At 41.4% G+C, this 25,885-nt stretch overlaps 1 protein-coding gene across 1 annotated transcript in view; it reads right to left on the bottom strand.

Annotated features, from left to right (window-relative positions):
• Positions 1–995: 995 nt before the first annotated feature.
• Positions 996–25,885, bottom strand: part of LOC121269874 (WD repeat-containing protein 72-like) — a 186,140-nt gene continuing 161,250 nt past the window's right edge. The window contains exons 19-23 of the mRNA XM_041174912.1: positions 10,325–10,348; positions 9,218–9,250; positions 8,939–9,128; positions 3,193–3,368; positions 996–1,064 (exon numbers count right to left, since the gene is read on the bottom strand). Coding sequence (XP_041030846.1) covers positions 996–1,064; positions 3,193–3,368; positions 8,939–9,128; positions 9,218–9,250; positions 10,325–10,348 — 492 coding nt within the window. The remainder of the gene's footprint in view (positions 1,065–3,192; positions 3,369–8,938; positions 9,129–9,217; positions 9,251–10,324; positions 10,349–25,885) is intronic.

Here is a 25,885-nt window from a genome sequence, read left to right as displayed (position 1 = left end):
CCCCCACTATTTAGTTTAAAGATCCCTCTAATTCCCTGGTTATGTGATTCACAAGAACACTGGTGCCAATATGGTTCAGGTATAGACCTTCCTGCCCGTGTCCTGTCCTGTCTTTCCTGTCTAACTTATCTAGGCTCCTCATAATTTTGTACACCTCAATTAGGTCAACTCTCACCTCCTCTGTTCTAAGGAAAACAACCCTAGCCTATTAAATCTTTCTTCACAGCTGCAATTTTCAAGACCTGGCAACATTCCTGCAAATCTCTGAATTCACCAAGACTCCTAAGACAGCACCTTCCAAACCTATGACCACTACTAGCTAGAAGGGCAGCAGATAGATGGGAACATCTCCACCTGAAGGTTCCCCTCCAAGTCACTCACCATCCTGACTTGGAAATATATCGCCGTTCCTTCACTGTCACTGGGTCAAAATCCTGGAACTCCCTCCCTAATATCACTGTGGTATGCATACGCCACATAGACTGCAGCAATTCAAGAAGGCAGCTCACCACCACCTTCTCAAGGGCAACTAGGGATGGGCAATAAATGCTGGCCCAGCCAGCAAAGCCTACATCCTGTTAACAAATTGAAGAAAACTCTCTCCACGGAAATTATATACTCCCTGTAATGTGGTGACCAGAACTGTACACAAAATTCCAGCTGTAGCCTGACCAGCATTTTATACAGTTCCATCATTACCCCCCTGCTTTTGTATTCAATACCTCATCCAATAAGGGAAAGTATTCCACATGTTTTCTTTACCACCTTATCCACCTGTCCTGCCACCTTCACGGACCTGTGGACATGCACTCCAGGTCTCTCACTTCCTCTACCTCTCTCAATATACTCCCATTTATTGAGTATTCCCTTGCTTTGTTTGCCCTGTCAAAGGAGGTTTGGTGAGTTGCTGCAGTGCAGCTTGTGTATATAGTACACACTCCTGACTGTGCATCGGTAGTGGAGGTGACATAGCAAAGCTTAAAGGAAGCTTGATTTCACAACTTCTGGAACACTTTGAAGTACATTGTCTTTTTACTAGCAATCATCAATTTCTGGTTCGAATTCTGCAGGTTGAGAAGACAACAATACAGATACAAGCAGAATGTAGAGTCATTAAGGCATAGGAGAAGGCCATTCAGCCAAGGGAGTCCATGCCAGCTCTTTGTAGAGCAATTAAATCAGTTTCATTCCTTCGCTCTATCACCGTGGTGTGGCCCTGCAAGTTTACTTCCCCCAAGTGCCCATCCAAATTTCCTTTTGAAATCATTGATTGTCCCCACTGTCACCATCCCCATTGGCAGCTAGTTCCAAGTCATTACAACTCATTGCAAAAATTGTTCCTTCCCACATCCCCCCATACCTCTTATATTTTGAGAAACAAAAATCCTGTTAAAATAATTAAAAACCTGCAAGTGTCACCTGTTAGGAGTAGCTACAATTAATTTTATTTCAAAAATGATAGTTCTACTCAATAGCCTCCCTGGCCAAGTTATAATAGGTCCTTGGCACCAGCTGCCTCCCCTCAGTAACAGCTAACATATCACTCTGGTAAATTAAGTGGTACTACTCTGTGCGTGTACAATTACTCCAACAGGAATAAAGCCTCGCCTTGCAATTCCTAGTAAAATTGACAGCTGCAATACAATTAAACTCATATAACATTTTTTTAAAAATGTGAACATAATTTGATGCATTGCTCTTAAAAATAACCAAAATTCCACATGTATAAACGGATTTGGGATTTGTACCATTCTTATAAATCAGTAAACAAAAACTCTTCCCATTTCCCAATTTCAGAAAGCTTTTTTGCGATTTGACCACCAAATACTTACTTCACTAGCTGCACAGTTAGCCACAGCGTGTTTCAGCAGCAAGTACATTGATTTTTAAACTTATATTTACCTGGTGGTGAGAAAATATTATGGTCTGAAATGAAACAAAAATCCCAAAAGAATTGGAAAGAAGCACTTTCTTGGACTCGAACTCAAGTTCTGTCGAAGGGTCATGAGGACTCGAAACGTCAACTCTTTTCTTCTCCGCCGATGCTGCCAGACCTGCTGAGTTTTTCCAGGTAATTCTGTTTTTGTTTTGGATTTCCAGCATCTGCAGTTTTTTTGTTTTTATCATTAAACTTGCCCACTACATAAAATATGTTGGACTTGTTCAGCTGGCAGGACCAGGAGCTTATGAGTTTGAACTCATAATCTAGGCCAACATTGCAATGCAATACTGAGAGAACATTTCATTGCTGGGGGTGTGGTACTTTGAGGCATGAAAGTCAAACCTTGTGCAATAGTTCAGATGGATGTCGATGATCTCATAGTTCGATTTGAAGAGGAGTAGAGAGTACAATGCACTTGCCATCTCTCCTTAAACAATCAATAAAGTTAGCCTGTAGGTACAGCAAGTAATTAAGAAGGCAAATGGAATATTTATTGCAAGGTGGACGGAATATAAAGGTAGCAAAGTCTTTTTGCAACTGTATAGGGCATTGGTGAGACCACACCCAGAGTACTGTGTGCAGTTTTCATCCTCCTTGTTTAAGGAGGGAACTACTTGTATTGAAATCAGTTCAAAGAAGGTTCACTAGGCTGATTCCTGGGATGAAGGGGTTGCCTTATGAGGAAAGGCTGAGTAGGTTGGGACCCATACCCATTGGAATTTAGATGGATAAGATGTAAGCTTATTGAAACATATTAGATTCTGAGTGAGCTTGACAGGGTGGATGCTGAGAGGATGTTTCGCCTTGTGGAGGAACCTGGAACTAAGGGGCACAGTTTTCAAATAAGGGCTCTCCCATCTAAAACTGAGATGATGAGGAATTTCTTCTCTCAGTCGCTAATCTTTGGAATCTACTATTACTGAGAGCAGTGGAGGCTGGGTCATTGAATATATTCAAGGCTGAGTTAGACAGATTTTTGATCCATAAGGGAGTCAAGGGTTATGGGGGCAACCAGGAAAGTGGAGTTACGGCCACAGTCAGATCTGCCATGATCTTATTGAATGGCAGGGCAGGCTCAATGGGGCAAATGGCCTACCCCTGCTCTTATTTCTTATAGTCTTAGGTCATGCGACAAAAAAATCAATTGACTGGTTTCACCTATTTGCCTGGTTCTTATGGCTACCCATGAGGCTGCACACTTGCTGGCAAAACCTTCTTTAGTGGCAACTTGACTGGTAGAAGCCCCATACCAGCCCTTTATTGTATGTTATTTGGAATGCTGCTGTTTTCCCAATATCAACAGCCAGATCACCAGTCCAACCGTCCAATTTATGCCTGTGCTCTTGTAGGAGAAGAAAAGAGGATGAGGTCGGTCTTGAAGGAGGATCAGCCTTGGCGTTACCTGTCACGGCTTTGGAAAAGTAAGCTTTCCAAATAAAGGGAAAGGGCCTTAAAGAGGAATTAACGGGGAAAATAAAAGGCTCAGAGTCGGTATGACACCCACTTTTCCTTCTGTCTTCATCTATTTAGCTGACACGCAGCAAGGATTTAACAGCAAGCGCATGCAATGTAATGGCTTGTTGCCGTAAACACATCAACACTTAGCTGGAATTTAGCTAATGCTGCTGATCTTGTTGGCTTCTTCTCCTCAACCCACCACCTCACTTCCTCCCACTCCCCAGTCCCCATAATACCAAGAGGTAGAGGGAAAACCGTTGTAGTGGTCTTCACAGCCACTGGCAATGTCACAGCTGGCCTGGAGTGAAACTGGAAATCCTGAAACACATGAAGCACCTCTATCATCATATGCCTCAGTTTTCAGATGCCTTGGCTAAGAGCTGATGATTACACTGTATCTGATCGAGATAGTTGCTAGGAAGAGAGGAAGGGTTGTCCTGAGGCCTTGTGGTTCTGCATCTTTAGCATCATTACATTTCTTCTCATCCTCTTCTTCCAAGTAACACATTCATATTATGGGAAGCAGTAGAATGAAAGCTGAGTAACCACAAAGTGGCCCTGTGAGGCTGATTGACTGATAAAGTTCAGCAGAACTTGAAGAAATGCAGACAATCTCTTTTTGACACTTGCTGAAACATGATACAATTACTACTTGCAGGTTACTTGCTGCCCCTTGAACCAACTGTTCAGGTAAAGGTGCAACTTCAGATCCTGAACAGCAACCATGAGTCAGTAATAACCAATATGGCTGGAAAGCGATGGGGAAGGCACAATTAGGTTACGAAAGCTGCTGAGCTGGACGCTTGGAATGGGCCTTTCCCAACGCTGGTTAAATCCTAGTAGCGGTGGGACAAGACCCTTAAATGGCCATTATTGGCCACCTAAGGGCCTCAGTTGGTCCACGAGTGAGCAGATAGCCCAACACCACCCGTGCCACTGGTAAACCTGTGGTGGGGGCGGTGGGTCAACGGTGGCATGACGCCCATGACATTTGACAAGCCCCTCCCCCCAAACCTGTTAACTCACTGCCATTAGGAAATCCAGCCATTGATGTCCACAAGGGTAAGGTTTCCAGGAAACATCCTCGGTGTACTGCTTGAGCCCTAGAAATCATTGTAATTTAGTTGTGCCTCTTTATTTTTTTATCAAATTTTAAGCACGGTTCTTCTTATGGCATTAAGTTACAATATTAATTCTGTATTAAAAAAACTAAGCGATTTTGTTTACTGATCATTTTTGTTCTCATTTTCACCAGTAAAAGCAATGCTGCCAGGTTACAGTCAATTGAGGGAAATGTGACGAGCCCAGTGTTACTGGGAATAAGTTTCATCTTCACTGCTTGGTGAACTAATAGCGTGGATTACTTGTTTATTGTAGAAACTACCTGATTTTCATTTCCAAATATCTCAAATGCCACTCAAAATGAAGCCAGTTACCTCAGCCTAGATTGAGATCAAACCCTACTGCTCTGTACAGCTTAGTTCTACTCTGGGAAATGCATTTGTGAGTTGAGAAAATTAAATAGCTTAACACATAATTTTTCCCCAAATACATTTAACTTGATCTCATACTACATTTACTTTAATATTTGAAGAAAGTTGAATTAAATTGAATTTTATTTTCTCTAGGAATGTTGACCTGGCAATTGACTTAGTCAGAAGGATGGTTACGAGCAGCCAGTGAACCTGTGCAATTAGGGTTTGTAATCTGGTCTACTCACGAAACCCCATGTTGCTCGATTCAAAGTCAGGCCTGAATTTATTGTGCCAGTCAAGGGAACAAAAAGGGAGGATTAGTTGGCACAGTGGTTTAGCACACTGTTACTTTACCTCCGGGAATTGGGCTCAAGTCCATCCCAGACTAATGGGATGAAAGTCTCATTTCTTTGCAGCCTGTAAGGGTCTCAGGAGAAGGGAGTTTGGACAGTTTCAGCCCAGTTGCTCGCAGATGCAAGCCCACAGCACAAAACTGCCCATAATCCATCTCTAATTGGCAATCTCACTCTGAAAGGTGGTAAGGATGGCTGGTGTATGAAGTGAAAATGTCACAAGTGCTGCAGTAGGGGGGTGTTTTAATGAGGTTGAGGTTAAGGTATATTGTTGGGGCAGAGCATAGGGAGCTCTACTCTACAGCTGGTTCTGCTGTACCTGATCTGTGACTGCTGAATGCTGACATTGGATGCCAAAAGAAGCAAAGTATTCCATTCCCCTGAACTGACAGCCTTCACTTTGAAGAGCAAAGAAAAATCACCAAAAATCTAATTTTAAAAAAATGAAAACGTACTTGGTTTCATTGTTTCTCCCATTTCAGGTCTAGGTTTGTCCAATAATAGATTTGTTTGTCATTTTACAAGAAATCAGAACCATGGTTAACACATGCTAACAGCCCAGTCCAATCTAAGTAGCCAAATTCTTTTGAGGTTGATGCTGTACTAGAGCTAACAGCTTCTGATAAAGTTTGAGTTCATTTCGGGTTTTGATCATTTTTACACACACACATCCATGTGTACATATATCCATATAGACAGGTGGATATATTAATAAGAGACAGGGTGTGTACATCCTTTGGCGGTATATTTTGCTAATTGGCAAAGGAGAAAACTTTGCAGAAAATGAATCTGATCTCTGAAAATGAATGCTGCATCATCCCGGCCAAAACTGTCACTCTCGTCAGTTCCACACGTTCAAACTCAGCCGACCAGAGAGCTCTGTTCTTAGACTGATCTTTTTTAACAGGTCCATCAGAAAATACCTTGCTTGGTTGATTTTAAATGTTGTGGATTTGATGAGCAGGTCTGTTTGGAGAGGAATACAGCAGCATTAACGCAATCCCCAAACACCCAATCTGTGCTGAAGTGTTATGAACCTGAAATAGAAGCCTCTAAATATTTTATTTCTTTTAGTAGGATTAATCTTTAGATTCTCAGACACGCAAAGGATTATGAACAAAGAGTTCAAATTACTCCCAATACTACTATTTTGATATAGGTGCTACTGATGCACAAATAACACTATGTAATTACAGGCTCTTTTTGTGTGCATTTTGTTAACTCAATTACTACATTTATTAGCTACAACTATGGCTTCTCTTGTAAACTTCACAATATAAATGTGCCCTCTCTGGAATGTAAAACATTTACATTTAGTGTCAACAGAACTTGTCCGAGCTGCTTATCCAATTGAGTTTCCTTAATATCCTAATATTGTAAAAGTTTAATCGAGCCCAGAACACCAATCCACACAAGCCATAAATCATGGTATTCATTTTTAAGGTGACATCTTTATGGTGCAGAACTTAAATTGCAGTCAGCTACTTAACACCAACCAGTGAGCAACTGAACTGATCAGTGAAAAGACACCTTCTACCTTTATCTCTGGAGGATTCAGATTCCCAGAGCACAATCAGCATCAATGATATTAGCTGCCCCAAACCGTCAGCAAAATTTCAACATGTTTCTTCATTTTCGGTTTTAAACACACAAGGATGACATTCTAATTTTAAGAGGACAAAATTCTGAAATACAACATATTTCTGGCATTACTAATGATAATCTTCCAATTTCTACAATTTTTTTCCTCCAAATATTTAAGAACAGATTTACTTTACACCAAGCACAGGATAATCACAAGGGTACTCTTTCCTTTAAGACATTTGCTTTCAGAAACCTCCAAAGTACTGCATGATCCTCCCTTGGGCCCACCCTGCATACATGAGCCAATCACACGCCAGTCTCAATTCTATTTAATGGAGACTGTCAATAGTCTGAACTATGTTCATCCATTGAGGACTTATTTTCTAAAATTATGGTAACCGGATGTGTAATATACCTTTAAGAAGAATGTTATAATGGAAGATCACATGATCTTAGTATCCAAAAGCCAAGTAGTGTGGGCTACCTGAGTAGTCAGTAAGAGTAGTTTAGACTTAGAGCCTGTAATGTGGAGAACGGGTTTGAGTTGTAAGCACACAAGTGTAGCTACTGAGTTCCTTTGTAAATAAATACAATGTGTTCTTCTAGGTAAGAACTGTCTGCTGATCTACTCTGTCTATGGTACTAACTCAGTCATCACAGAACAAACGTGCAACCCGAATCCATTAGCCCGACTAAACTAGTGACCAGGATCCAACAAAAATGTTAAAGGTAGATCTAACTAAAGCTAGCCTCAGGAATGCTAATCATGAAACTATCATTGTTGTAAAAACCCATCTGCTTCATTAACGTCCTTTAGGGAAGGAAATCTACCATCCTTACCAGGTCTGGCCTACATATGACTCCAGACCCACAGCAACGTGGCTGGCCCTTAATTACCCTCTGCAATGGCTGGGCACTCAGCTCAAGGACAATTAGGAATGGGCAACAAATGCTGGCCTTGCCAGCGACGCCCACATCCCATGAAAGAATAAACATTTTCCCACATTATACTCCATTTGCCAAATCTTTGCCCACTCATTTAACCTATCTATGTCACTTTGTAGTCTCCTTACATCCTCTTCACAATTTACTTTCCTATCTTTGTCTCAATTATGAGCCTCAGTTGGCTCATGGGTGGGTGAACTTTCAGATGCGTCTCCTGCCACTGCAGCAGGCAGGGGTGAGGACAGATGGGTAGGTGCCAGGAATGATACCCATGTCATGGCACCCAATTTTAACCACCCCCCCCCCTCCCACCCGATCTACCCAGCCTGCCCTGGTGGTGGGGGGGGCACAAAATTCAGCCCTTTAATCTGAAATGAACTTTTGTAATCTTTTACTATCAATAATTTTTTTCACTTGTCTAGAGCTATGCAAGTACTTAGCATTAGGAGCAGAACATGCACAGATATAGACTTAGTAGAAAACTCAAGTTGCTTTCAGGACTGAGTTTTCTTAAGAATTCTGTCTTTTCCTTTAGATTTTTCAACTAGTCACCCAAATTGTAATTATACTTAGTTCATACAATCCAATGGTTTTACTAAACTGATGATAACTATGAATAAATCGGGAAATCTTAACATCCCAATGTAGTAATAAGACCATAAAGAGACCTGCTGCTAAATTAGAATTTGAGTTTGGATATATTTTGAGGGTGTGGTCAAGTACACAGAATTATTTCCCTCTTTTCTGTTTTATAACATTAGGTGATGTTCTGTGTTGTACATTCATACAGGTCTTGAAGGTAGAACAAAAGGTTATTGAAAAGGTCACAATCATCCAGCCATTTATCTGCTACATGCAAATTAGATTTCTGTCATTCCAACCTTTTCCCATTCATGAACCATGGTAATCGTAGTGAGGCATATTTAAAACAGATGACCCACATAGTCACAGCTAATGAATCACTCTAACCCCATCTCGATAGAAAGCCACCAAGAATCATAAGCTGGTCAAAGAATAAACTGTGCAAACGTCGTGTGATGTGGAGTGAATTCAATATCTAAATGTTGAAATAAAGACATCTATAAATGTTATCTAAAAATTAAAATGTGAAAATATCAGATTTACAAGAGACAATTACAAATATTGCTGAGAAAATGCAAACATTATGTGTTTCCACTTACTCAGCATGACTGTGCTTGTATTTTGTTGTAAGTCTTGTAACTCTATTTGTTCAGTCTGAAGAACTGTCTGTGGTTCGCTGTTGCCATTCTGTGCCCTGATCATTGGTTGACGACTAATCGGTTTCTTTCTCAAAGCTCTGAAAACCCTCTGAACTTCTGATAGTAGCATGGCTTGTATTGCTTCTAACAGCTGTCAAAACATTTGACCAGAAATGTGCATCAGTACAAGCCTAAAAATAATCAGCAAATTTACATCCATCATTGGCTACAGCAGCTTACCTCTACTGATTGGACTTGCCAACTAGCGATCAAGTTTGTAAGGGTATCAAAGTTCTTTTCTTTGCTTAAACCCCAGGATAGAGAAGAGGTTCTGTCTGTAGGAGGGGAAAATTAAGTTTCAATATTTGGAAGTCATTTGAATTATTATTCAGCAATAATATATATATACACACTTTCAACTATTTTGTATGGAACATTTAGTTAATTGTATATCAATTGTGTTTAATAATATGCAGGTGGAGGGCATTAATTGGGGTTTCGATTTAGCATTGAGACTGCGGTGTGGTTGAGTTAGGAGTTATATGCCTGTAATGTTTCAGTCTGTAACTAAATGTACACTGAGTTAGCCCTCAGCAACTGGCTTTCCAAAATATTATACCATTTTGGCAATATTCCTTATATAATACAGAAAGCAGCTTCTCAGTGTCTCAGTTGAGTTATGAGCAATACAGGCCAGGAGGACCAAGGTTCAACCCGGTTCAATGGTCTGTGCTTAATTTAGCCAACCTCATCCATGGTGGCAGTATGGGTACAACAACTGGCCTTCATGGTGCTCAATTAGAAAGATAAAATCAGCCATTTCTAACCATTATCCAGATACATTCAGTGCCTCTCTCACTCGATATCAAGTGCACTAAGAATCAAGCTTAGCATAATTGAATACTTCGCCAACACTCATAATCTAGGGTTCACTCACAAAGAATGGCCATTTGGCTAAAGTACCAGAGGCTTTCCATCCCCTGTGAAGTCTCTTACCCTTCCTCCCCCAACCACCCCCACCCGATGAGGGATCATCACCTTCAGTAGAGGAGAAACAAATGTAACATTTTACTCCAAAGCGTTAGCTTCAGGATCATTCTCCTGGATCATTCTCCTGGATTCTCAGGATCATTCTCCTGGAAAGTTGGTTCCTGGGCAGAATTTTCTGCCTACCCGGTGGGCGGGGAGACGATCCCCGCCGGAGAAGTGGGCCCTGCCGCCATTTTAAGTGGGCGGGCCTTAACGTGACGTCCGGTGGGAAGCGCTATGCACTCCCTGTGCGGGCGGGGGGGATTCCCCAAAAGCAAGAGTGCGCTCTTTCACCCATGTGCACAGAAGAGAGCACATCTCCCCGAGGCTAAGTGCTGCCTCAGGGAGATCGCTGACAGCTGTTTAAACATTAAAAATAGAGAGAAAAAAATCCTTAACATGTCCCCCTCATGTGACAATGTCACACGAGATGGGACAAGTTAATAAATTTCATTAAAACTTTATTCAACTTTTTAAATCCCTACATGAAACCTTATCCCGCTGGTGGATGAGGTTTCATGTTTCCTCTATTAGCCGCCGAGGCTCCTGGCCGACCTGCCAACATTTAGGTTGGACGGGCAGGTCCTTTAATTGATTAAATGATCCTGTCAATGGCCTCAATTGGCCATTGACAGGTCGGTGGGCCCACAGCTGATTTTGCCGAGCCCCCGCCTTCCTGAAGATTTAAATGGGGCGGGATAATGTCGGGGGTTCCACCCTATGTCATCCCGTGTCATTTTGCGCGTCAGCGAGCGGGCCCCGCCCCCTGCTTGCCGATGGCAAAATTCAGCTCCCTATTTCTTTTCTGTCGATTAGCACTTACTTTGCATCATTTCTCCAGAAAATGCAGGGATTGACGGCTGGGATGCATCCCCTTTACCTCGCAGGAAATCCGCTTTCTGCTGCCTGTGAAACAGGAACATATTGCTCGTTATCAAAAGAAGGGTGAGATCTACTTAAACCATTTCACATTTTGAGGACCACTAACATCAAAAAGAGTGTTTCTGAATTTAACCTAAATGAAACATTCACTTTTGCGTTTAGTGAACATTTTATTCATCAACACAAAACGCGAAGAAAACCCAGCATCTGACTACTGCGATATGTGCAAGTCCTTGAGCTTTTTATTTAAATACATAGCAGAAAATTGCAGAGGCCTGTTACAAAATAACCAACTTCACAGAACTCAGTTCAAACAGAAATTCTATGATTGTACTGGCTGAGTAGAATATTTTCAATCTTTCACAAGTGTTTTATATTCCGAGGTCTCCCCCGCCACTAAATAAAAATTATATGTATTCCACATTTTGGCATGAAATTGAACAAGCAGCTTTCTCTTTGACGTAAGTGTCAGGGTCTGACCTGTGGAAGTGCAGTTTATGTGGCTACTTTTTATTCAAAGGCCCACCACATTGAGAGTGGGCGGGGGAATGCAGTGGAAATGTATTGGTATTAGGAGGCAGCACAGTCTATTTTCTGAATATGTCAGGTTAGGATTGAAACCCTTGCCCTTAAATAGAACTCTCCTCCCCCAACACACACAGTGCTATCAACAGGCAGTATGCAGGACCACATCTAACTTCAATTGCACAAATCATTCTGAATTGCTGCTGACATGCTCACTGTTTGCCATCAGCAAGAACCTTAGGTACAAATATCACAAAGCAAAATGTTACAAGGAGATACTTGTTTTTCATGGCAGTACTGCATCTTAGTTTGCATCAGCACAGATTATGGAATCAGTTTTTAAAGCACTCTTTGCACTAGATCAGCTTGAGAGTGAGAATATTTTAAAGCGGGCAAACACTGAATCATTATCACAATTAGAGAATTAGTTAATTGGACAGATTAATTGGGCAACTTGTTCAGGATGGTCAAGTTAAATAGGAGACAAATGGAATCTTTGTAAGCCAGCTCTGAACTGCTGAATGTGAAGCTGTTTCTAATGATAGCAAATTTAGATGGCAAATCTCCTCCGTGCAGTAGGTGTAGCAGAACAGTAAATAACTTATAGAGTTTATGATTTCACTACTTCGAGTGTATTTGGCGTTCTGTCGTTATTTAATGTTGAGTCATTAATAAATCTCAAATCAACTGAATATATGAAAAACAAAATGATCATACAGCTTAAGACCTACTTTAGATTTATATTATGTTAGTTATGTTAGAACATACAAATACAATATTCATCAACAACTAATTTCATGCACTTAGGTGTTTTGAAACTCAGCAAAATTCATGCAGTTAAGTGACCCGAGAGTAATGAATGATTTTTGAGAAAGGGCCACATCCAAGGAATTAACTTAAATGACCTGCTATACATTTCCAGAATTTTAAATTGCTGCTACAAACAGTAAATGCAACCAATTGTATTTATTTGCAATTTGGCATAATGGCAATACAGTTGTTGGAAATATACAGCAGATTCATCAACATCTGGGTGTACTGCATACCACTTATTCCCTAGGAAGTCTGAAATATTTACCCCACCCCTGCAAAACAATGTTAATTTTTGACATGAATGACAGGTAGAGGGCTTACGGCTTTAACTTTCATAGTTAAAGAAATAACATCTGATATGAATGGATATTCATTTTTAAAAACACCCAGCCAGTACAGAAATGGGTGTTTCCAATAATCCTGTAGATCCTTTGTAGCTTCAGGTACCAAATACAAAAAAGGTAAGCAAAGGAACAAAAACACAGGAACTGATATCGTTTAATTGAATATTGGCCGACATGAATCACTGAATTTTTCCATGCTACTCAAAAATCGATTTGCCCCACCAACAGCTTTACACATTGCTATCAAATACAGAGGCACTGTTTATTTTCAGATTATCCTACACAGCCTTAGAGCTTTGAGTCCATCAGATAGTAAACACTGCAGAATCCTTAAGGTGGCCTTCAATAAGACAGCAGCCTGGTTTGTTAGTTTAGGCTCAGCCCTTTAAAAGCAGCTTTCCACTAAATATTAAATTCCTCTCTAATATTATGATTTAGGGTAATTTTGTTGGAAAGAAACCATTTATCTAAAAGTTAGAAATGTTTATTAAATTATCAGTCATTCTTAAAAGCTTCTGGCTTGCAGTTGCACATATAGATTTACTGCCATGGTTTGAATAAAGGTGATTATTTACTGTCCGGGGATCTGATTTAATGCAGAAGTTACTATTTTGCATAATTTGAGTGTAACCCATATCTGTAGCATGCACCAGTCTATTTAACATTATAAATTATTACTTTTGTTTTCAGATTAAACAATTACATGGTTAAATCTATGAGCATGTTGAGTTAGCTGTTCTCAACAGGAGCTTGCTGTTAGAAACCTAAAAATACCCTCAACTGAGGGAGCTAACAATCAACCCAGGTTCTCTAACCAGGTCATTACCCACTAACCCTGGTTGAAACGCACACCAGTGGACATCAAATAAGGTTGACACTGGCTATGATTGCTACCCCCATGTCTGTCTTCATGGCTAGAGTTTCCTGGGATAGGTCATCAGCCTGTCACCAAAGGCTAGAGCTTGTGGGACGCTCCTCCACATCATGCATGGCTGACCAGGAGTCTCTCCCATGTGTATCATCTGACACAGGCATGTCAGAATGATTTGCACTTTGATAATCAACCTGTTTTGAGTGCATCATGACACACCCTCCTTGGCCGTCGAGTCTTGGAGTGGGACTCGAACCCGGAGCTTCTGGCTCAGAGGCAGAGATGCTACCGGCTGCACCACAGGACCTCCCACTCCCCACCCCCATGACCTGATCAATTGCTGACATTTACTAACAAACATCACATCTGAAAAAATGGCCACCTGAATGAGACCCGGTAGGGCGACTGGAGACTCAGGAAAGAGTCATCACATTCAGAAGGGAAGAGTGGAGACCTGTGTCATGTACAATTATTCTGTGGTTGATTATGGGAGTCTGTTTACTATCGGCGCTCACTGTGCTTGATTGGTTAAAACTGGTTTGGACTCAGAAAAGTAAATAAGCTGCAGAAAAAGCAAGAAGCCTGAGTTAGAAGGAGGGAGTGGACATTTTCAAGCACCGCAAATAAAGCACACATAGGGCAGAATATTACGGTTGGCGTGCGGGAGCACACCTGACACACCCCAGTGTAATATGACGCACGATGATGTCGAGCGTGTGTACCAACGTCATCACGCACTCGTGCGATATTTTGTTCAGTGGATACACGCCTGAGTCAGCTGCGTGCCTGCCGATTATTGAAAGGCCATGAACGAGCTCATTAAAATCAAATTTACGCTGCCCGTCCAACCTTACGGTTGGCAGGCAGGGAAAAGGCCAAGCGGCCTTTACATTTTTTAGGAAACCTCATCCACGAGTGGGATGAAGTTTTCTAAAGCAAATAAACATTAACTGAAAACTTTATTTTTCGATTAAAAACATGTCCCAGCTCATGTGACAGGGTCACATGAGGGGAAACTATTTTTAAAATTTTTACTGTCTTCATTAATTTTTTTAAAAAGCGCTTCAACTGCGCACTAGGCCCGCTCTCCCTCCTCCCCCCTGCCTGCACAGGTAGCGCTCAGCACTCCCACTCGCAACCCATGCACGGCGGACCTTAATTGGCCTGCCCGCCTGACATTGCGAAGCGCAGCTGATCGCAGGCGGCGGTAGGCTTCCCAACTGCCTCCACCCGCTTGCGCTGAGCCCGCCCAACAAGGGGAAAATTCTGGCCATAGTGTCATTGCTGCATGTAAATCACCTGGAAGAGTAAGCTGGTGAAAATTAAGTGACAAATGATGACTGGATGCAATGTTTGTCCTGTATTTGATTTGTTAAGCAAGAAAAATTAACACACAAACTAAATAAAGTAATTCTGGATCTTGGTCATTGTAGCACTATAGATAGTTGCATGGCCAATATGTGGATTTAATGCTCAGGAATATATTTCACCAACAGAATGAGGGAAAGTGTACACAACAGATGATCGGAGATGTATACCATCTCAGATAAAGGCTTCCAATACATGACGAGCAAAAAAAAGCATCAGCCTCTACCACCCCAAACACCATCCCCATCAAAAACACAGGTTGCATAAAACTGAAACCAAAACCAAAGAAGCAACACAAGCTCTGGAAAGATTTTTAAAGTGAATTTCATAGAATCATAACAGCACAGAAAGAGGCCATTCAGCCTATCGAGGCCGCACAGCTCTGCAAATGAGCATTATGACCTGGTGCCTTTGCCCTGCCTTTTCCCCGTAATCCCAGAACATTGTTTCTATTCAAATAATCATCTAATGCCCTCTTGAATGCCTCGATTGAACCTGCATCCACCAGACTTGCAGGAAGTGCATTCCAGACCCGAACCATTTGTTGTGAGAAAAAATTTGTTCTCACATCACATTTGCTTCTTTTGTAAATCACTTTAAATCTGTGCCCTCTCGTTCTTGATCCTTTTATAAGCGGGAACAGCTTCTTCCTATCTACTCTATCCAGCCCCCTCATGATTTTGAACATCTCTATCAAATATCCTCTTAGCCTTCTTCTCTCCAAGGAGAACAGTCCCAACCTCTCCAATCTATCTTCATAACTGAAGTTTCTCATCCCTGAAACCATTCTTGTAAACCTCTTCTGCACATCCTTCCTATAACCTGGCACAAACTGTACACAATACTCCAGCTGTGGTCTAATGAGTGTCTTATTTAAGCATAACCTTCTTGTTCTTGTACCTTAGGCCCCCAATAATAAAACCCAGGATTCTGTATGATTTATTAACTGCTTTCTCCACCTATGATCTATGCATCAATGCACATATACAGCCAAGTCTTTCTGCTCCTGCACCCCCTGCAAAATTTCATTCCTTATTTTATGTTGTCTGTCCATGTTCTTCCTACCAAAATGCATCACCTCACACGTCTCCACATTGAACTTCATCTTCCACCGATCTGCGCATTCCACCAACTTGTCTATGTCCTTTCAAAGTTCTACAATATCCCCCTCGCAGTTTACAACACTCCCAAGCTTCTCATCATCCACACACCAAGATCTAGATCATTAATATATAGCAGGAAAAGCAAGTGTCCCAATACTGACCCCTGGGGAACTCCACTACAAACCTTCCTCCAGCCCAAAAAATATTCATTGACCATTACTCTCTGGTTCCTATTTTTCAGCCAATTTTGTATCCACATTGCTAGAAAGTAATAAACTCCTTGTCTACTGTAAATAATTGCTTTGGAGGAATGGTAGGGGTTTGTTTTATACACAGGAACATAGGAATATAGGATTTACGAGCCTCAATGACCCAGCCTCCACTGCTTTCTGGAGAAGAGAATTCCACAGACTAATGAATCTCTGAGAGAAAAAAATCCTCCCCCTCTCCATCTTAAATGGAAGAACTTATTTTTAAACTGTCTCCCCTATTCTGGTCTCTCCTACAAGTGGAAACATCCTTCTGGTATCTACCCTGTCAAGTCCCCTCAGCATTTTACATTTTTCATTAAGATCACCTCTCATTCTTCTAAACTCCAATGGGTATAGGCCCAACCTGTTCAAGCTTTCTTCCTACAATAAGCCCCTCATCCCAGGAACCTTCTCTGAACTGCTTCTAACAAAATTAAATCTTTTTTTCAAATAAGGAGACAAAAACTGTGCACAATATTCCAGATGTGGTCTCACCATGGTCCTGTACAGCTGCAGTGAAACTTCCCCACTTTTATATTTCATTTTCCTTTGCAATAAATGCCAACATGCCATTTGCCTTCCTAGTCACTTGCTGTGTCTGCATACTAACTTTGTGTGACTCAGGACACCCAGATCCCTATGTACCATTGAGTTCTGTAATCTCTCTCCATTTGAATAGTATACTGCTTTTCTATTCTTCCTGCCAAAGTGGACAAATTTTTGCCCATTCACTTAACCTGCTTATATCCCTGTGTAGGCTCTTTACCTCCTCTTGATGACTTACTTTCCTACCTATCTTGGTGTCATTGGTAAATTTAGCTACCATACATTTGGACCTTTCATCCAAATCATTAATGTAGATTCTCAAAGTTTGAGGCCCCAGCATTGATTCCTGTGAAACTTCACTTGATACAGCTTGCCAACCTGAAAAAGACCCATTTATCCCTACTCTCTGCTTCCTGTTAGCCAACCAATCCTTTATCCATGCTAAAATGTTACCACCTACATAATGTAACCTTACCTTGTGTAGTAACCTTTGATGTGGCACCTTATCAAATGCCTTCTGGAAACCCAAGTATACCACACCTAAAGTTTCCCCTTTATCTTCTTACTTCCTCAAAAAACTCTAATAAATTAATTAAACATGATTTTCCTTTCACAAGCTCATATTGACTCTGTTTAACCAAATTATGGTTTTCGAAGTATCCTGCTATAACTTCCTTAATAATGGATTCTAACAATTTCCCTATGACAGATGTTAGGCTAACTGGCCTACAGTTTCCTGCATCCTATCTCCCTCCATTCTTGAATAAAGGTGTTATATTAGCTATTTTGCATCTACTGGGACTCTTCCAGAATCTACTGAATTTTGGATGATTATCACCAATGCATCTATCTCTGCAGCCACTTCTTTTAAGACCCTAGGATACAGACCATCTGGTCCTTGTGACTTGTCAGGCTTTAGGTCTAATAGTTTTCCCAGCACCTTTTCCCTGGTGATGGTGATTGCTTTAAGTTTCTATCTCCCGTTCACCTCTTAATTTTCAGGTACATTTGGGAGTCTTCTACACTGTAGACAGACACCATAACTGTTCAACATTGTTGTCATTTCTTTGTTTCCATTAGTAATTTCGCAGACTCACATTCTAGAGAACCAAAACCAGCTTTAGTTACTCATTTCCTATTTGAATACTTGTAGAAACTTGCTGTCTGTTTTTATATTACTAGTTAGCCTTCTCTCATACTCTTCTTTCTCCCTCTTTTTTTTAGTCATTCTTTGCTGGTTTTTAAAATTTGATCAATCTTCTGACCTACCACTAATCTTTACAGGTTTGTACAGTGTTTCTTTCAATTTGATACTATCCTTAACTTCCTTATTTAGCCATGGATGATGTATCCTTCTCAAAGAGTCTTTCTTTCTCACTGGGATAAATCTTTGCTGCAAGTTATTAACTATCTCCTTAAAAGTCTACCATTGCATCTCTGTCATACCTTTTAACCTAGTTGCCCAGTTCACTTTAGCTAGATCTGTTTTCATACCCTTACTTTAAACATTTATTCAAGTTTAAAACACCAGCCTTAGACCCACACTTCTCCTCTCTAAATTGAACATGAAAATCTATCATGTTATGATCACTGTCGCCTTGAGGCTCCTTTACTATGAGGTTGATTGATTGATCTTGCCTCATTACTCATTACAGGTACAGAATAGCTTGCTTCCTGATTGGCTCTAGGACATACTACTCTAAGAAACTGCCCTGGATATACCCTCTGAACTCATTTTCCAGGCTACCTTTGCCTATCTGATTTGCTGAATCTACATGTAGATTAAAGTCACTCATGATTATTGTGGTACCTTTCTTGCTCACCCAATTTCTGTCTTCCTGTACACTCTATGCTACCATGTGACTACTGTTAGGAGTCCTATAAACTACACCCATATGTGACTTCTTACCTTTACCATTTCTTATTTCTACCCAAACTGATTTTATATCTTGCTCTTTTGAGCCAAGGTCATCTCTCACTACTGTACTAATGACATCCTTAATTAACAAAGCTACCCCACCACCTTTTCCTAGTTTCCTATCATTTCAAACTGTCAAGTACCCTTCAATATTCAGGTCCAAGCCTTGGTCACCTTACAACTATGTCTTTGTAATGGCTATCAAGTCATACATATTTATTTCTGCCTGGGCTAACAATTCATCCACTTTGTTACAAATGCTGCACACATTCAGACACAGAGCCTTTAGCTCTGCCTTTTTATCATTTTTGCAATCTGCATACCATCGCTGTAGAGAGGTATATGCCTGCTTCTGAATGAGAACCAACAAACCAACAATGTGAGGAGAAGGATGCCAAGTAACTAGCAGAAACAGGGCAGGCACTGCAGAAAGTAACAGATTCTGTGAGCTCTGAGTCGTTCTTCCTGAGGCCTGCCATTGTGTATTCATTTTTTATAAGCAACCTGCCTGTTGTTTATCTTGTCATGAGGCCAAGCCCCTTTATTTTTGAAAATATAAATTTTCAACTTTCCACTGACTATAAATTTTGCAATTTGAACTGAGACAGAGCAAATTGCTTAAAAATGCAAGCCCACATTCCAAAGTGAAGATGAAAAATAAACAAATCACTCTCGGGGGAGCATGAAGAGAGATACATTTCCTATAATCCAGACACCCATTGAAACTCATAACTGTCTAAGGAAGAGAAATTAGAAATACAAAGTACTGGATATTGAACCAACGGTTATCACAGGCAGGCACACACAAAACCTTTTGGAAATACACAATGGGTGAAGTATTTAAAGGCATGATTGCCCAGCCACTTGAGAAGATTGCAAATGACACAGGGGGTGTCAAGAAAGTCTTCTGCAGAGGAAACAGGTTTAAGGCTGCTCTCTCTCCATCTCTCTCTTTTGGAATAAATGTGTCACCTCATTCAAGAAGCCAATTCTTCCAGAAACCTACCAACTAACTGAGATCTCATAATAATTGTAAAATCTTCTACATCGGACTGCACCCAGGAAATCAGCTAACTCAAATCAGCCACAGCATTTTAAAATCTATGCCTCAAGGAAAATCAAAGGACACTTAACTGCATATTCTTTTACCTTTTTTTAATTGGACTCTAGCTCATCTTATTTCTGGTGTGTGTGTGCACGCATGTGTGTGCGTGTGTGTACGTGCGTGTGTGCGTGTGTGTGTGCGTGTGTGCGTGTGTGTACGTGCGTGTGTGCGTGTGTGTGTGTGTGAACATGTGTGTGTGTGTGTGTGTGTGTGAACATGTGTGTGTGTGTGTGTGTGTGAACATGTGTGTGTGTGTGTGTGTGTGTGTGTGTGTGTGTGTGTGTGCGTGTGCGAACCATGCAATGCTTGTTGGATTGTCTCCTTATTGCTCACTGCTTAAATAGTTCAATACATTCGGATTCGGAAAAGGCACATCCTCATGAAAAAGAAACGAAAACTTTTGTTGTGACCAAAGTGGTTGAGTAGAGGGGAGCCAGTTCACCCCTTCTCACCTGGTTATAACAATCTGCTAAACAAATTACATCAACGTTTAAAAAAGGTGTGTTCCATGTTTATTGAAAATAATGGCAAAGGTGTGGCATTGTGCCTGCTCCTTGTCATATTGCACTCATGATTTTACGATGTTCTTACAATACTATTCCTACCTGATATATCCAAAAAGAAATGGTATGAAAGGTTTCAACAAGTTAAAGGACATGCTTGTGATTGAGCTGGGCACTTGCCTCTATGAGTTGGGCATCCTGGTAGTTCTACGTTTACCTCAATAGCCTGTCCTACTTTATCCGGGGTGAGATGGTTTGAAAAGGACGTGGAGAGTGGAGGGGTCTTCCGTTTTAAAAAGGAAGCAGAGAGCGGCAGATGCTTCAGTTTAAAAAAGGCGCGGAGAGCAGGAGAGACTTCAGGTTGGAAAGGGTGCAGAGAGCGGCAGGGACTTCAGTTTGGGTACCTTGTGGGAGTCGAAGCGGAGCAGAGCAGAAAGTCGGGAGCTGTGGGGCACCTATAAATACAGATCGAGGATTCGAGGAGCGGAGATGAAGAACACCCATTAATGCAGACTGGGGATTTGAATGAGGAGCAGAGCTGACGAGTGCCTATAAATACAAACCGGGGATTCAAATGAGCAGCGGAGTTGAAATGTGCCTATAAATACAGACCAGTGATTCGAGTGAGGAGCGGAGCTGAAGAGTACCTGTAAATACAGGCTGGGGATTCGAGTGAGGAGCAGAACTGAAGAGCGCACTGTTTCACTGTTGCAGCTGCTGTGAAGCTGCAGTCCAGTAAAAAGCACCTGACATCACAGGAAGCTAGTAAGCTGATTGGCTGGAAAGTGCTCAGTCTAAGGGACAGTGTGTGAGAAACCAGTTTATAACAGGCGAGTTAAGGTAGAACTAAAATTTTAAAATAATAAACCAAACTTTGATAACTTTAAAATTAACATCAAACATTAAAGATTAAAAAGCATGAAAAATAAAGTAATTTAAACAAACATCTAAAACGCATACCTTGTAGTTAAGCATATAACCTTTAGTTGTCAGTGGTAATAGCATCCAATAAACACAGTAAGTTGTAGCATACATAGGAAGAAACTAACTAAAGTAAGTGAACTAAATAACATAAGTTGGAATGGCCGGAGAGGTGTTATGTTGCAGCTGTGAGATGTGGGAGTTTTTGGATGCCAAGGCGATCCATGACAAACACGTCTGTAGGAAGTGTAAGCAGCTTGAGGAATTCCGGAAGAGGATTATTGATCTGGAAGCCAAAATGCAGACACTGTGCAACATAAGGGAGGAGGAGAAATACATGGATACTTTTTTCCAAAAGACAGTCACACCTCTTAGAAGAGGGTCATCTGTTTTGGTCAGCAGTGAGGGACAGGGGGATGTGACTGTCCGTGAGGCAGGTAATGGGAACGTGCAGACAGTGGGGGAGGAACCTCAGACTTTGCAAATGTCAAACAGTGTGGATAAAAGCAAAGTCTGCCGGGTGGATGAGCTGTTGGCCATGGCACCGTGGTACAGGAAGCTGTTCAAGTGGGGGGAGCAAAAAGGAATGTAGTGGTAGCAGGGGATAGTATAGTGAGGGGGATTGACACTGTTCTCTGCAGCAAAGAGTGAGAATCCAGACGGCTATGTTGCCTGCCCAATGCCAGGGTTCGGGACATCCACTCAGGGCTGGAGAGAAACTTGCAGTGAGAGGGGAAGGATCCAGTTGTCATGGTCCATGTAGGTACCAATGACATAGGTAGAATTGGAAAGAGGTTCTGCAAAGTCAGTATGAGGAGCTAGGTACCAAATTAAGAAGCAGAACCTCAAAGGTAATAATCTCTGGATTATTACCTGAACCATGTGCAAATCGGCACAGGGAAAATAAGATTAGAGAGGCGAACACATGGCTTAAAGACTGGTGTGGGAGAAGCGGGTTCTGGTTTGTGGGGCACTGGCATCAGTACTGGGGAAAGTGGGGACTGTACCGTTGGGACGGTTTAGACCGGAACTGTGCTGGGACAAGTGCCCTCACAAATCGCATAACTAGGGAAGTAGAGAGGGCTCTAAACTAAACAAGAGGGGTGAGAGATCAAGGTTGTGTAGAGGTAGCAATTCAAGGTGTAGAGTCAAGACAGGAGAGCAAAATGCTAATATGAGAAATGAGGGTCAGAGAAAGGCAGGAAGGGACAGAGAGAAAAAAAACTAAGAATACATCAACAGTCAAGACTGGATGTTACAAAGGTAACAAAAGGACAAAACTGAAGGCTCTGTACCTGAATGTGTGTAGCATTCATAACAAAGTAAATGAATTGATGGCGCATATTGAAGTAAATAAATATGATCTGATAACAATCACAGAGACGTGGCTGCAGGATGACAAAGATGGGGTCCTTAATATTGAGGGGTACATGACATTCAAGGAGAATAGGAAGCTAGATAAAGGTGGAGGGGTAGCACTGTTAATCAAACAGGGCATTGGTGCTTCAATTAGAGATGAACTTGGTTTAGGAGATCAGGACGTAGAATTGGTTTGGGTGGAGATGAGGAACAGTAGGGAAAACAAGTCATTAGTGATAGTGGTCTACAGGCCCTCTAACAGTAGCCACAGTGTAGAACAAAGTATTCAAGAGAAAATATTGTGCGCTAGAGAAAAAGAGATGGCAATAATCATGGGTGATTTTAATCTACACACAAACTGGAAAAATCAGATTGGCAGTAGTAGCCTGGATGAGGAGTTCTTAGAATGCTTTCGAAATAGTTTCTTAGAGCAGCATATTCTGGAACCAACCAGAAAGCAGGTTATGTTAGATTTGTTATTGTGTAACGTGACAAGATTAATTAATGACCTCAGAGTAAAGGCCCCCTAGGCAGCAGCAATCATAATATGATTGAATTTTACATCCAGTTTGAAAGGGAGAAGAGTGGGTTTAGGACTAGTATCTTAAACTTAAATACAGACAACTGGGTGGGGATGAAAGCTGAGCTAGCTGAAGTGAACTGGGAAACTAGGCTAGAGGACAAATCAATACAGAAGCAGTGGCAGATATTTAAGGGGACATTTCAGAGTATTCAGAAAAAGTACATTCCTACTATAAAGAAGAAGTTTCAGGGGAGGACCCACCATCTGTGGTTAACTAAAGATGTTAAAGAAAACATCGAACTTATGAAAAAAGCATACACCTCCACAAAGCTGAGTGGCAGGACAGATGATTGGGCAGAATATAAAGAATGGCAGTGAATGAATAAAAGGTTAATTAGAAGAAATAAATTAGAGTATGAGAGGAAGCTAGCTAGAAATGTAAAAGTGGATAGCAAGAGTTTCTGAAGGCATTTAAAAAGGAAGAGTGTAAGTAAAGTGAGTATTGGTCCTCTAAAGAGTGACAGTGGGGAGTTAATAGTAGATAATAAGGAAAAGGCAGAAGAAATGAACAAATATTTTGCTTCTGTGTTCACTATAGAGGATACAAAAACATTCCAGTAATAGCTGCAAAGCAGGAGGTGAGCAGGGAAAAGGAACTTGGCGAAATTGAAATCAATAGGGAAACAGTACTGAGCAAATTGATGGAGTTGCAGGCCGGCAAGTCTTCAGGTCCTGATGGACTACATCCTAGGGTCTTAAAAGAGGTGGCTAGTGAGGTAGTCGAAGTGCTGGTGTTAATTTTCCAAAATTCCCTAGATTCTGGAAAGGTTCCATCTGATTGGAAAGTAGCAAATATAACCCTTCTATTCAAGAAGGGGAGGAGGCAGAAAACAGGAAACTATAGGCCAATTAGCTTGACATCTGTCGTGGGGAAGTTATTAGAATTGATCATTAAGGAGGTTATAGCTGGGCACTTATAAGAGTTCAAGGCAATTGGGAAGTGTCAGCATGGTTTTGTGAAAGGAAAATCATGTTTAAACAATTTATTGGAGTTTTTTGAAGGAGTAACATGAGCTGTGGATAAAGGGGAGCCAGGAGACATACTGTACTTGGATTTCCAGAAGGCATTTGATAAGATGCCACATCAAAGATTATTACGGAAAATAAAAATGCATGGTGTAGGGGGTAACATGTTAGCATGGATAGAAGATTGGCTGGCAGGCAGAAAGCAGAGGGTAGGCATAAATGGATCTTTTTCTGATTGGCGGGATGTGACGAGTGGAGTCCCACAAGGGTCTGTGCTGGGGACTCAACTTTTTTTACATCAATAACTTAGCTGAGGGGAGTAAAGACATGGTAGATAAATTTGCAGATGACACAAAGATAGGTAGGAAAGTATGTTGTGAAGAGGACATGAGGAGGTTGCAGACGCATAAAGATAGGTTGAGTAAGTGGACAAAGATCTGGCAAATGGAGTTTAATGTGGGAAAAAGTGAAGTTGTTCCCTTTGGCAGGAAGAACAAAAAAGCAGAGTTATACTTAAATGGAGAACAGCTGCATAATCCTGAGTTGCAGAGGGATCTAGGTGTTCCAGTTCATGACTCACATAAAATTAGTGTGCAGGTACAGCAAGTAATTAAGAAGGCTAATGGAACGCTATGCTTCAGCTATACAGGGCATTAGTGAGACCAAACCTCAAATACTGTGTGCAGTTTTAGCATCCTTATTTCAGGAAGGATGTAAATACATTGGAGGCGGTTCAAAAGAGGTTGATACCTGGAATGAGTGGGTTGTCTTATGAGGACAGACTGGAATTGGAGTTTAGAAGATTGAGGGGTGATTCAAGACTCTGAATGGCCTTGCCAAGGTGAACTTTGAAAGGATGTTTCATCTTTTGGATGAGTCCACAACCAGGGGGCACAGTTTTAAAATTAGGGGTCGCCTTTTTAGGACAGAGATGAGGAGAAATTTTTTCTCTCAGAGGGTTGTCGACTTTGGAATTCTCTGCCTCAGAAGGTGGTGGAGGTGGAGTTATTGAATATTTTTAAGGCAGAAGTAGATAGATTTTTGTTAGGCAAGGGAATCAAAGGTTATCGGGGGTAGATGGGAATGTGGAAATCGAAACCCAAGATGACCAGCCATGATCTTATTGAATGGCGGAGCAGGCTCGAGGGGCAGAATGGTCTACTCCTGCCCCTATTACTCATGTTCTTATTGTCTTATCTGTGGGGACTTCCTTGCAATTACCAGCTCTAACTCCCACTTGGCTGCAGACAAGGGACAGCCAGCAAGCTGAGAGCCATCCACTTATTCCTGTGCATTCGCCTACATGCTGCAGCTGGAGGCTGAGTCCTCATGTCTCTGCTCAATCATGGACTGAAGCGCTGCTGTGAGGTCTCTGAACCTCTTACTCCCGGTTCTCTGAATTCTGAGCTCCACCATGTTGAATCCAGCAATGGTCACATTATGGAGTGTGGGTGTGGGCCATCAGCTGGATAATTGCTGCCTGTAAGGTTCACCCAGAAGATGCCAGTGATCCTAGTCAGGGGCAGTCTGCAGTCAGAAAACCCTTGTTGCAACTGTTTGCATCATGCTCTGCAAGAAGCTAATTTACTGGTGCACTTGGTTGTGATTTTGAAGAAGCCTCCATTACTTTGACAGCCTGGGAAATCTGAAGGTGGAGGAACTTGGACGGGAAAGCAATGATTCTAAACTTCCAATCGGAAGCAGCTAGCAATTCTGCAGTAGCCTGTGTGCAGTGATGCATCCTCTGATTCTTCCTCTGTATTATATCTGATTTAAGGTGATTGGTAGAAGGATTAGAGGGGACATGAGGAAAAACTTCTT

The sequence above is a fragment of the Carcharodon carcharias genome, chromosome 26 (genome assembly GCF_017639515.1).
Source record: "Carcharodon carcharias isolate sCarCar2 chromosome 26, sCarCar2.pri, whole genome shotgun sequence".
Taxonomy (NCBI): Eukaryota; Metazoa; Chordata; class Chondrichthyes; order Lamniformes; family Lamnidae; genus Carcharodon; species Carcharodon carcharias.
Note: the sequence above shows the minus strand (reverse complement) of the source record. Positions and strands in the feature narration are given on the sequence as shown.